Consider the following 12,500-nt stretch of genomic DNA (forward strand, 5'->3'; position numbering starts at 1 on the left):
TTTTCACCATTGAAATCGAGAGTCATTCCTTTGACGACATCGTCCCACACTTTAGCGACCGTCGCGTTCCGCTTCGATTCTGGCACTGTCATGTTAAATGAAGCCATAATGCTTCCCTTGCTGACCTTACAATCGCTTATGATTGCCTCCGGGTAATATCCTGAAAGAGTGTCAACGCAATGCTTTTCAAATTCCTCTTCCTTGCCTTTCACGATTGTGTCGTAATCTCCTTCAAAGGTAATCATCATGTTCATTGTGACAAGAGGGTCGTGACACCTTTCTGTCGACTCCAACAACTGCAGTTTGCGCTGTGGCGTAAATCCCTTACTCGCCTGATTACTGATCCAGGATGCATCTAATTCACCGGTAGATATTAAATCGGAAGCCATGAACATTGAAGCAACGTACTTCTGTCCGTTTAAGAACACATACTGAACGATCGACACGCCGATTTCGCTTGCTTCTAACGCTGAATTCTCTGCGGCAATGAGAAACTTTTCATTTTGATAGTCAGCTTTAATTAACCCTTCTACCGGCGAGCTGCCTTCTACGTTTATTTTAGTGCCCAAGATAAAAATGGTTTGGATTAACGTCTGGGCAATATCTTCTGAGGAATGAGAGAAAAGAAAATATGCTTCTGCTTGTGAAGGGGAAGTTGCTGTCCCATCCTTGTTTGTTAGTTTAACTGCCAGCTGTAAACCACATTTGTCTGAAGAACTCTCTTCGTGATTTGGAAGCTGGTAGTTTAGTGATGTGACAAATTTAGCCTTTTCCAGATAGATGAATGATAAGAAAACGGCATCGTCGTCTTCCACCACTTCGTTCCAGTTGACATCCATAGCCGATTTCTGAGAAGACGACACAGCCTTCATCTCCGTTCCACGACTGTCTGTGAATTCGGTCTTTGAAGAAGCAGCGTAAGCAACAATAAACGCAACATCGACGATGTCAAAAGAGCAATCTAAGTCGATATCACCTAAAACAACATTTGAGCAAGGTGTTACTAACTTGGTGGGCACAGATCTAAGTTCTTTATCAACTGTTCTGGAAAAAGAAACATTGACTCGAGGGACGCCACTCCTTAGAGATGTGAAAAAAGCCTCGGCGATGGTATCTGAGAGTGCCTTGGACTCTTGTAGAGGCCCGAAGATGTTGAGCATGTTTCCAGAAACTGAATATGGAAGGTCAGTTACGACGTTATCCAAGCGAAGATCGCTGGTGCTAAAAGAGATTTTTACGTGCACAGCTAAGATGCCAAGTGCTCCTGCGTTAATCCTGATCGGCATTCTCCAAATGTCATTTGCGATAAGCGAAGGAATAGCCGATCCTTCGCTGGCACCGATATCCACTTCGCCGATACCAGGGAGCAAGTTGCAGTAGAACGCAATCGTGGCTGTCACACTTGTATTCGACAGAGCCGTTGCAGTGATGGTTACACTGGAGTGGCTGTCTGACAACAGAGTCACAACACCAGAATTTAAATCCACCGATGCTGCCGCGACATCGCTGGATCTAAAAGTAAGCAAACCACTGTACATTGTAAAGTTGTCAAGCAGATGGATTGAGCCGTCTGACATTGTCAGCTCGGCAAACGGTAACGCCGTTGTAACCCGTGAAAAACCGCTCAAGGTCGAGTTCACTTGCTTCAAACCAAATCGTGTTATTCCAACTATTTCGAGGATTGTTGAGGACAACGTCAGATTGACATTAGCTGAAAGACTCTGAGCAAAGGTTACTTGAAGAGAAACAATGCCGCTTAATCCATGACCGGAGATCGAGAAAAGATTTTGTGGATTAGGCCCAAATGAAAACGAACCGCCAACTTGCTGCGCGTTTGCAAAGGCGAACGTAGTATTGACCAAATTGGAGACATCTACCTGGTCTCCATTCGTCAAGTCGAGAAGAACCGTAACTAACACTCTCTGATAAATACCGGGGATGATCTGTTTGAGTTCACTGACCTCCGATGCTCCCGGAATTTCCGAGTAAAGCAGAGCTTTTGCACTAAAGGATCTATCGCCAACTACGGTGACATTGACCTCTAATGTCTGGACATTAGTCACATGAACAAGCAATTCACCAAATCCGGCCATACCATCGCTATTAGCGACTACAAAGGGCGTGCCGTCAATCGTGATGACACGAAAGAGGTTGTTGGATTTTGAAACGTCATCCAGAGTGTAGCGATGTGACTCTGCAGTTATCAATACCGAGCTTCCGTTTTTGTACACCAAACGTATTTCCAAAGCAGATTTGTGGGGAAGGCCAGCCACACCGGCGGGATTGGCTGGGGATGCAATGTACGCGTTTATTATCTTTGCCTCTGCTGCGTAATCTACACTGTCCTGTATATCGACGACACGAATCTGCAGAGTGGCGGTGACTTGTCTTCTGTTGTGAATTTCAGAGCTACTGTCAGATACATTGATTACCAAATTGTGTTGACTGATTGTCTCGAAGTCCAACGCCTTTGCTAATGTGATGACACCTGGAATAATATCAATTTGTTTATCAACCTCTAGTATAATTGCTTAGGTGATTATAAAGACGCACGCGTTCTGTTTTGTATGGCTTGACATAATCACCCCGCACGGCGTGCGGCTTCGTTCCCAGGGTCTCGCTTCTGCCCTTCCCTTCTCCCAAACATGATCTCTTCTCTAAATTAACGATCATCGTTAATTAGTAATTTGCATTGAGTTTACTATCATCGTTAATTTTGGTCACTGTGTCCCAGGGACTTGTGGTAGCAGAGAAAATAAGGCAAATTAAAAAGTCATATCCGTGGACTGGGATTTGAACCTACCGTTTTTACCCCATGGGAATCGCTTCTTTCTGCTTCACCACTGAACTGAGGATCAAGACAAAGCGTTCTCTTTTTTTTTTAACGATTTATTTAAGCCTCCCGTATAATATCACAGCTCAAGAGTAGTTTGGCCTAACCTTTGATTTGAAAATGTTTAGCTTTGGCGTGAAGTTTGGTAACCGACCTTTTGCAGTGTTAGATACTGTTTGTTGCCGGGTGACAATAGAGCATTATCAAATACGTATTCTCAGTTTTCACATGACGTCACGGCCGCCATGTTGGAGCCCATAAACAAAAAAAATGGCGGCCATGTTGGAGCCCCGACCAAATCTTTTGGGAATTTAACTCTATTATTATGCAAACGCTTTCTTTTGTTTTCATTGAAAAACATGGCTGTTGATCACGTGAGTGAAAACCGTTAACTCTATGAAGCCAGCGAGGTGATGATCAAGTGGTTAGATGATGCGTCAATCAACAGCTGGGTCTCATCAAGGGGATCCTCTATCTCCCATACTTGGCTCAGGAGTCAACCCTTTCCGAGTAGATTTATTTATAGAACGCCTCCCTTGGGAGATTCAGCACGTCCACTTTTGTAAAAGCCAATCAAAACAAAGCTATCTCAGCGTCAATATGATACTTTTCGCGGGAAAAACCTGTTCCTAAAAACAAAAATTTATTTCAGAAAGAGTTGACTCAAGTGAATTAATGGAGATAGAGTTTCCGCTTGGCGAGCTCCTGTCAACACACATTCCCTGATTCGAGTTCTGTGTCCATACACTTGGGTTGTAATATTAACAAAAGTCCATTTCTCATCATCTATATCAAACTTCCAGTCTTCTAAATTAACGTTAATAGTAATTAAATTCAGAGCAAATTATGAATCAACGATAATCGTCAATTCAGAGGTGGAGAATGGGTTGCTTTTCCCCTGCTCTAAGGGAAGGGGAGAAGAGAGACCCTGGGAACGAGGTTGCGTGAAGTGACCACTACACCACTGCAGTGAATCACTAATCTACAAAATGGCGACCACTCCATACGTTGCCTGGAATCAAGAGAAAACAAAAAGGGAGAAACGGAGAAAAGCAGATATTACCGGAGCTTGTGAATTTAACAAAAGTTATTTCTAGAAACGGAAGTCTGTCTCCTTTAACATCTGTAAGGACATGACATCGCATTAACTCTTCGAAGGGAAACAAAATCATATTGCGAGATGGGATTGCATCATGACCCAAGAGTAAGATTTACCTAAATTGACCCAGTGCCCACCAGGGTCAGAAAAGTGTCTATTTTTAAACAAGGTTTTTCAGGAAAATAAACAATAGACCTAATCGGCTAACTCAATGTTGTACCCAATTCAAACGCTGCTTTGCGAATATAGCGTTTTGTTCCAGGTATTTCCATATCATTTAAATGTGAATATTACATTCAAACGCAAATGCAAGACAAAAAGAATCTTAACCCCGGGAGATTTGAATTGGGTACAACATTGAGTTAGTCGATTTGGTCTATTGTTTATTGTCCCAGAAATCTTGGTTTATAAATAGACAACACCGGCTTTTCTGACTCTAATGGGGACAAACTTGATACCAGATTCTTACTCTTGGGTAAGGATTCGTGATTGAATTTAATTTCTTCTTTTCAACTTCCTATATTATCTAATGTCAATTTCACGACCTACCTGTGGTACTGTTAATGGTAAAAACCCCTAAACTGTTTCCAGCAGTGATTGAGTAAGACAAAATCCCATCTTCTCCAAAGTCATCGTCAGTGGCGTTGACATCAAACACAACGGATGCTAAGCTCGTGTTTTCGCTCAGCTCTATGACTTGATTGTCACTGTGTTGCAATACAGGTGAGAATTCATTGACACTTTGAACAGTGATTGTGACCGGGACAGAGTTGTTTAGGGGGATTGGGGAGCCACGATCCGTGACAAATATGTCCAAGTTGTAAGTATGGTCTGCGCTGTGGTTCTGAGTCTCTAAATCCAGGCTCTTGGCCGCGCGGATAATGCCTTGGATTGACTCGATGCTGAAGAGGCCTCTCTCATTGCCGCTAGTTATGGAATACACAAGGTCACCGTTTGTTCCCAGATCAGGATCAGTGGCTGCAACAGTGAAGACTTTGCCGCCGGTTGGCACGTTTTCGTTGACGATTGTAGAATAACGATTGTTAGAAAAGCTAGGCGGATTGTCGTTTACATCAGTCAAGCTCAAATGCACAGTTGTTGTTCCAGTTTTCTTAACCGAACTCGATTGGTCTTCCGCTTGGACCACAAGGTCAAATATGCCCTGCGACTCACGATCCAAGGTTTCAAGAGTAGTTATTTCACCAGTGATGGGGTTTATAAAGAACATTAGGCCATCATTCCCGCCAATGATACTGTATCTTATTTCCCCGTCTGATCCAAAGTCAGCATCACTTGCATTAGCACGGTAAATAACGCTTCCTTCAGCAATGTCTTCACGGACTGTAACTGACACATCTGCAGCCGGAAAACTTGGCGCGAATTCATTGCGGAGAAGAATACGAACCAACAGGGTGGTGTTAGAGTAAAGCATAGGTGTTCCGGAATCTTTTGCAATCACTAGTAATGAATCCGTCCAAGTGGTAATCTGCCTTTTGTCCATGTCAAGTGACGCTAAAAAAGAAATTAAAATGCCTGGTTAGTGAAAAGAAAGATATGATGGTGTCTTTAGCGTTGAGGTTCCTTAAGGAACTTGAGTTCAACCATTAAGAGCTGTTTAATAGTGTATTTGTGGGAGGCACGGTGGCCTCATGGTTAGTGCGCTCGACTCCGGATCGAGTGGTCCGGTTTCGGGTCCTGGCCGGGGACATTGTGTTGTGTTCTTGGGCAAGACACTTTACTCTCACGGTGCCTCTCTCCACCCAGGTGTATAAATGGGTACCGGCGAAATCCTGGGGGTAACCCTGTGATGGACTAGCATCTCATCCAGGGGGGAGTAGAAATACTCCTAGTCGCTTCATGCTGATGAAACCGGGGATAAGCGCCGGCCTGATGGACCTTCTTGCTCGTAAGCAGAGACGTCACTTTACTTTACTAATAGTGTATTTAAAATCACGATTTTAGTAACGAAGCCTGGTTGGAGCCGACCTCTTTTAATCAAACCTTTTTAGTTGTCCTGTATACAAGCCGCAAACTTGTGGGCATTACAAAATATCATTTCTATTAAAAAAAAAAAAAAAAAAAAAAACACGGGCCTAAAAAGGTAACCTTCATCATCACCGTCATATAAAAAGTAGGTAAGTCATTTAATAACTTTAAGTGCTGAATAGGTACATAGTAACTTGATGAGAGACCACAGCAGTACTAGTGTTATGTACACAACTTAACCAAAAACATGTTCGAGTCAGTTGTTAGAGCCCCGGCTCAGCAAATTCAGTCGCGTTTTGCCTTTCGTGCAGTTTTATTTTCTCTTTTCCTTTGCCATTCCTTATTTTCGCACAGCCCTCCCTTTCCCTAATCACGCTCTCTTACCGTTAACGATGAGTTCACCAGTAGATGAATTAAGACGCCAGAACTCGCTTGAATCGCTTGACACCATCGAATAAGATATCAGTCCGTTTAATCCGCTATCAGGGTCCGTAGCAAAAAACGTGAAAACTCTTGAGCCAAGCACCGCGTCTTCCCCAACGTTCACAGAGTACTGGGATTGAGAGAATGTAGGGACATTGTCATTCATATCCAGAACAGTCACGTGTAAGGAGAAGACTGCGTACTTCACGTTTCCCTCGGGATCATTATCACGTGCCTGAATTATCAACGTGTAAGATGGACTGGTCTCGTAGTCGAGCGTGGATACCAGTCTTAATTCACCACTGGAAGTATTGATCATGAATTTGCCCTCGCTGTTACCTGCAAATAAAGGAAATGCAATGTTCCTGTTATTCAATGTCTGTCAATCCGTTAGCTATGAAGTTGGTACCAGAGGAAGCAGAAGATGCGTTTTTTTTTACGAATATTCAGTAAAGCGATGGCTAGACGGATCAAGGAAATTTTGAAACAAACGAAGGCGCCTCTTTGAATAAAGATGCAGCCTACGGCCCCGCGTTCTTCTCAATTTCAGTGTAATGACTTCTGGTTCCATAAAAACTCAAACATGATTGGAAATAGAAAGCAAAGTCCGGTGACAAACATGAGGATAAAGAAGCAAAACTGAAGTAAAATTTTTAGTGACTTAACGTTTCGTATGTCTCAAGATACATTTAAAATTACTCAAATTCACAAAATTCACAAGCTACTAAAATTACTTTTGTATATTTAAAAAATTGAAGCTACCGGTTACTTCTGAAGATGTATCATGTTGAGACATACGAAACGTTAAGTCACTAAAAAAGGGAATTTTAGTTATGCGCTTGTCTAGCCTCAAGTTTGTCGCCGCAGTTTGCTATCTATTTCTAATCAAGCTTCGTTGGCCAAAGACGAAAAGTATCTACTACTCAAACATGGTTCTTGGAATAACTTTAAGAACACCCGGAATTAGTCATGACGTTTGCAGATACCTTGGAAAGATTGAAGAACTTCAGACACGACAGGGTGCACTTCTAAGTTGTCTTTACAAAGCACAATCCCTGAGCTCATACATTTTAAACAAAACCGTAAACAGGAAACCCAGAGGGATTTAACTTAAAGGGCCAAACGTAACTTTACCCTGCAAACATCATCTTTTGGAGGAGAAAAATGGGAAGAAAAAGAGAGATGGACAGCTTGCTCAAAGAATAGTGACTAAAAGGCCATACATGTCCAATACACCGACATAATGAGATTGTAATGAGATTCCTGGTACGTCACAAGGTTGGGGACACTTTGTGATGTCTATTGTGAAGTGCTATGAATCTCATTATGTCGGTGTATTGGGCAACCCTCTAAAAGGCTTCGAAAAAGACAAAGCCGCGTATCAAATAGCAACATGAACAGTACCTGAGTCAATGACATAAGAAATTCTTCCTTGGTCACCAAAGTCTTCGTCTGTAGCATTAACTTGTACCACAAGGACACCATCACCAACATCGGCGTTCTCGGCAAAAATAAAGTTGAACGAGGCTTCGTGAAGACGCTGAGGTGTGAATTCATTGGCGGGAGTAATGGTTATATTAAGTATAACGCTGGAATTAAGACTCTGTGGAGTTCCGAGGTCTTTTACAAAAATCACCAAGGAATGAGTGAGGACAGGCATGGATTCCTGTTCAAGATCACAAGACTTGTTCACTTTGACATCTCCCGTTACACTGTCGACAACGAACAGCTCGGCTTCGTTTCCGCTCAGAATCGAATAACGAAGCTCACTGTTAAGACCCTCATCTGGGTCAGTAGCTTGAAGCGTGAAAACGACGTCACCAACACTGGCAGTCTCCGAAAAGTTAGCGGCGATTGATGGAGTGTTAAATGAAGGAGCATTGTCATTTATGTCGGAGATGATAACCTCGACTCTGCCGTCTGCATAGCGTACTTTCTCTGGCACGGCGCCGTCTGAAGCGCGTACCGTTAACGTAAAAACAGCAGTTGTTTCACGGTCAAGCTCCCCTAAAGTTGTAATATTTCCCGATACGGAATCTACCTCAAACTTGTTCCCAGTGTTCCCAGCAACTATGGAGTAGTAAACGTCGCCTTGGGAACCCGAGTCTCGATCAGTTGCCGTTACCGTGGTTACAAATACGCCAATAAGAGCATCCTCGGATAGGGTAGCGTTGTAAAATCCATGTGGAGGCTCAAACACCGGTGAATAGTCATTGACATACTTGACTTCAAACGGCTGTGAGTTTACCTGTAGAGTAAAAGAATTTAAGGGTTAGGAATCAGACATCGCTTTTCCAATTGCTACCCAGCTTTTTACCGAGGCCCCGCCAGTCAATTCGCATCCGTGACGTCATTGGGTTGAATAGTATCATCGCTCCAACAATGAAACCCGAGTCTCTATGAAAATCGGAGGCGTAGTAACTGCAATAGATAAAGACGGACATATGTAGAACGGACAAACAAGGAAAAGCAATGCGGTTGCAACGATATTTGGAGTATCTGATTTTCTTTCATGTTCTTTCTTGGACAACGAACAGGTAAGCCCACGTTATTCTGAATATGTGATGACAATCACACCGCTACGTGTGTCTCTTTAAATACATGATGAACTATGGAGACATACGAATATTAGTGGGGTATGTCATTTGATTCCAAACCCTAACCCCAACCCCAACCCTAGCCCTTCCGTGCTCTTGTTCTAAAGGTGACTTCCAAGTAACTTTTGTTGGTTACCTACATACAAGCAGAAAAACTCGAACAATACATATTTTTACATATACATTTTTACATTTTACGTATTTCAACATCTTAATGAAATGACTAAGTGTTTGTAATTGTATGCTCCATTACCAACTTGTAAGTTCAAACTGTTTTTAATTTGTAAATTTTTGTTCATTACCTTATACTTCAACACGTTAAATAACTAAATGTTTGTAATAATTGTATTCTCCGTTGCCAAGTTGCATTTCAACGAAAGATAGATTCTTTTACTTGGGGAGTCCTAATTTACATAAGCTTAGTAGTTTCTTTTAAGCCTCCTTTCCACCAATGTAATTCAATAATTTTCCTCTCCATCTTCTCTTTTTTGATTGTTCATATTTGTACTTTAATTTCTTTTTTCTGTGGCAAATAATAATAATAAAAAATATGACGAGCCCATGACATTCCACTTACTAGTTCGAATGCACTACCAATGAGCTAGAGAAGACTCGTGGATTCTTAGGCAATTTAACTTCGTTCACGTGACCCTGGGAAGAAAACTTACTATCTCTCTTAATAGGCAGTTTAAGCAAAGACGACGGGTACGGCAATGACAACGTCACAAAGCAAGAATATTATTGGTTGAAAAAAAAAAAAATACTCGTGCTGCACGTGCAGCACGAATTTCTGTGCATTTCTTTGCCGTACTCCACAAAACAGCAACGTGAAATCCTCAGATTTTAGGTTTTGACGACAATGGTTGGGGTCACACTTGAGAAAAAGGCAGTGCAACAGTGGTGTTGACACAACTCTACTGTCAATTCTCTGGTGTTTTGAATCCCTAGGAGAACAATGAACAATAGAACTTGATGTAGCACTGATGTGAACTCCCTAATGCGACCGGAACCAATATAAGCATGCAACAATGAATCATTCATCTTCTATTTTTACTTTAAAACCGTTCGTACCCATCGAGTTACAAGATGGTCCGCCCGTATTGTACAAGGTGAACAAGACGGAATAATCGCGCGAAATACTTGCGAGCGCTAAGTTATATTTTGGAATGATGTTTTCGTTGACGTTGCAGCCGATGTCCTTGCTTACACTCTCTAATATCATAACGAAGGATACATTACTACATTTTTATTGGGTGGCATTTAATTTGCTTTAACAATGTTAGGTGAACCTTAAGATACCTACCGTATGTCCATAACTGGACTGGAAGGCAAGTTCATAACCAGTACCATAGTAAGAGATAGACAGGTTGCTAAACTCCGCTCTTTCGTCAATAACTGTCTCATTTAACACTCCATTCAATGTTCCATTTAAAGCCGAAGGCTTGAGCGAAACTGCAATCGACCAATCACCTTTAAGCGGATCTCCGCGCAGCCGCGTTGCAACATCTCGTACTTCCACAACGGGAGCAACACCGAAGATCTCTGATTGGTTGGCATTTCCAGGCTGTGTTATTACTTGGAGGTAGAATTCCCGCGAAGAGACGTTGAAAGCATCCGATGTTTCCGACAAACCAGAATATGAAGACGACGGTTCAGTGATGACAGCAAATTCGATCCGATATCCTTGGGCGACATCGTAGAAGTTTAAGTCAAGAAATTCTACCCTCCCCAACGTTGGTACGGATATCAATGTGGTACCGTTTATCACAGAGTTGCTTACTCCAACCATAGTCGCATTAATTTGCCAAGTTCTCCCCCTCCAGCCTATGTTGTCGACTAAAGCGTCTGGAAACACAGTTCTTATCTCCAGGATGGGCTGACTACCGCAGATCACCGTATCATTGCAGTCTCCAGGCTGTTGAGCCATCTTAAGGTAAAACAATCTTTCTGAAACATTGAACGATGAAGAGTTGACGCTAAAAGCGTAACTAGACGGGGGTAATGTTGCCGCTTCCAACTCGAGGATGTAGTTTTCGCCAGAGATGTCAACGCTGAGATTTGTGAACTGTGCAACACCTGGGATAAATATAAAATTTCTATCAAATACGTAATATTCTCGAAAGGCTCATGTGTGCAGCAAAAAATTAATGAAAGTTAATCTCGCAGCGAGTGAGAATCTACCACAATTTATAGCCCACCATTAATTTTTACTCGATTTTATTGGGTACTTCACGTCAAGTAGTGTAAATTCAGGCAATAATCCCCGTCTGCGTCGATACTTGTCCTCCGAAAAGCCATCACGAGAGTCTTGACCATTGCTCATGGAAGAAAAACAACCCCCTTTATGGATTCTAATGATAGTAATATTAAAAAGCTGATTGCAAATGCTGTTCCGGAAAGTACAAAAAAAGGCAACAAAAATATGCTTCAATATTTTTACACCAAATGAAAATTTAATGGGAGGGTTATAAAATAAATAAATAAATAAGCCCCATTACGGCTGGCTGGTATGTTGACTGACAATGTCCTTGGCTGAGAGATTGCTTTCAAAATTTCATGTTTGCCTTCGAGCCCAAATATTCGTTTTTCTTTCAGCCGCCGACATTATCAACCAATACCAGCCGCCTAAAGGGGTTTAGATGCCGTTCGTTCTAATCAACTCAAATCATGAGCCAAAGAACCCGTAAACTTTGGCATAGCAGTCTGACTCATTGTAACGGTTAGTGTAAAATATCGTTTCCTTAAAGTATCGCATATTGGTTGGGTTCCTTCAACTATAGTTGGTGATTAGCGACTTTCTGCTCCAGTTCTGCTCTTGTGGTTACGGCTAATTTTTTTTAGGCACTTCTATTGCTAACTGTGAGCCAGGGCGTGGCCATTGCAAAGGCCCTGCCGAGTGTTTCATATAAACAATGGACTCCACTAAACATACAACAGAACGATGGACCTTAACACTAAACATAACAATTGGGCGTCTTATATCGATCCAATGAAAGGCGAGGTTGTGATGACAAGCGTGGCATCTGCCAATCACGATTAACTACCCCTGCAAACATGGTAGTTCGATAACCGATAACATCCGGCACCGAAAAGACTTTTCTCTTTTCGGTAGAATTGTATGAGGCACAACTGGTTTCTTACATAGAAATACGTTTACAGATGAAAACAAAGAAAAGATTCAGGGGAGCAAGGGACATTAAATATAAAACGAAAGGGAATGCCACGTATAGCTTAGGTGGATGTTACGTAATGTCATCCTTGTAAGTTTCGTTCACAGCCAACCCAGGTTGAGCACTGATCAAGTTTCGCAGAATCCAACCTTGAAATATGATAGTCGCGCTGCCAACTTGGTGACTCAGCTACGAAGATATGTCCAGGATTGCAAATACTGGGAAGCATGATCAGGTTTCGCAGAAGCAAACCGATTTTGAGCGGCGCCGGGAAGTGTCTTCTTTACCTTATCCTCAACTTACATCACTTGAGTATGGTAATGTGGGTGATGAACAACACTTCCACTAGTGTGGGGATGACAAACGTCACATAGTGTCTCCCTAACTCTGTT

General features: G+C 42.2%; 1 protein-coding gene across 1 annotated transcript in view; it reads right to left on the reverse strand.

Moving 5' to 3' along the window:
- The window catches only part of LOC137970514 (fibrocystin-L-like), a 73,502-nt gene that overhangs the window by 6,704 nt on the left and 54,298 nt on the right, over positions 1–12,500 (reverse strand). The window contains exons 36-40 of the mRNA XM_068817033.1: positions 10,242–11,014; positions 7,746–8,589; positions 6,303–6,680; positions 4,482–5,444; positions 8–2,488 (exon numbers count right to left, since the gene is read on the reverse strand). Coding sequence (XP_068673134.1) covers positions 8–2,488; positions 4,482–5,444; positions 6,303–6,680; positions 7,746–8,589; positions 10,242–11,014 — 5,439 coding nt within the window. The remainder of the gene's footprint in view (positions 1–7; positions 2,489–4,481; positions 5,445–6,302; positions 6,681–7,745; positions 8,590–10,241; positions 11,015–12,500) is intronic.

This window comes from Montipora foliosa, chromosome 9 (assembly GCF_036669935.1).
Source record: "Montipora foliosa isolate CH-2021 chromosome 9, ASM3666993v2, whole genome shotgun sequence".
Classification (NCBI taxonomy): Eukaryota; Metazoa; Cnidaria; class Anthozoa; order Scleractinia; family Acroporidae; genus Montipora; species Montipora foliosa.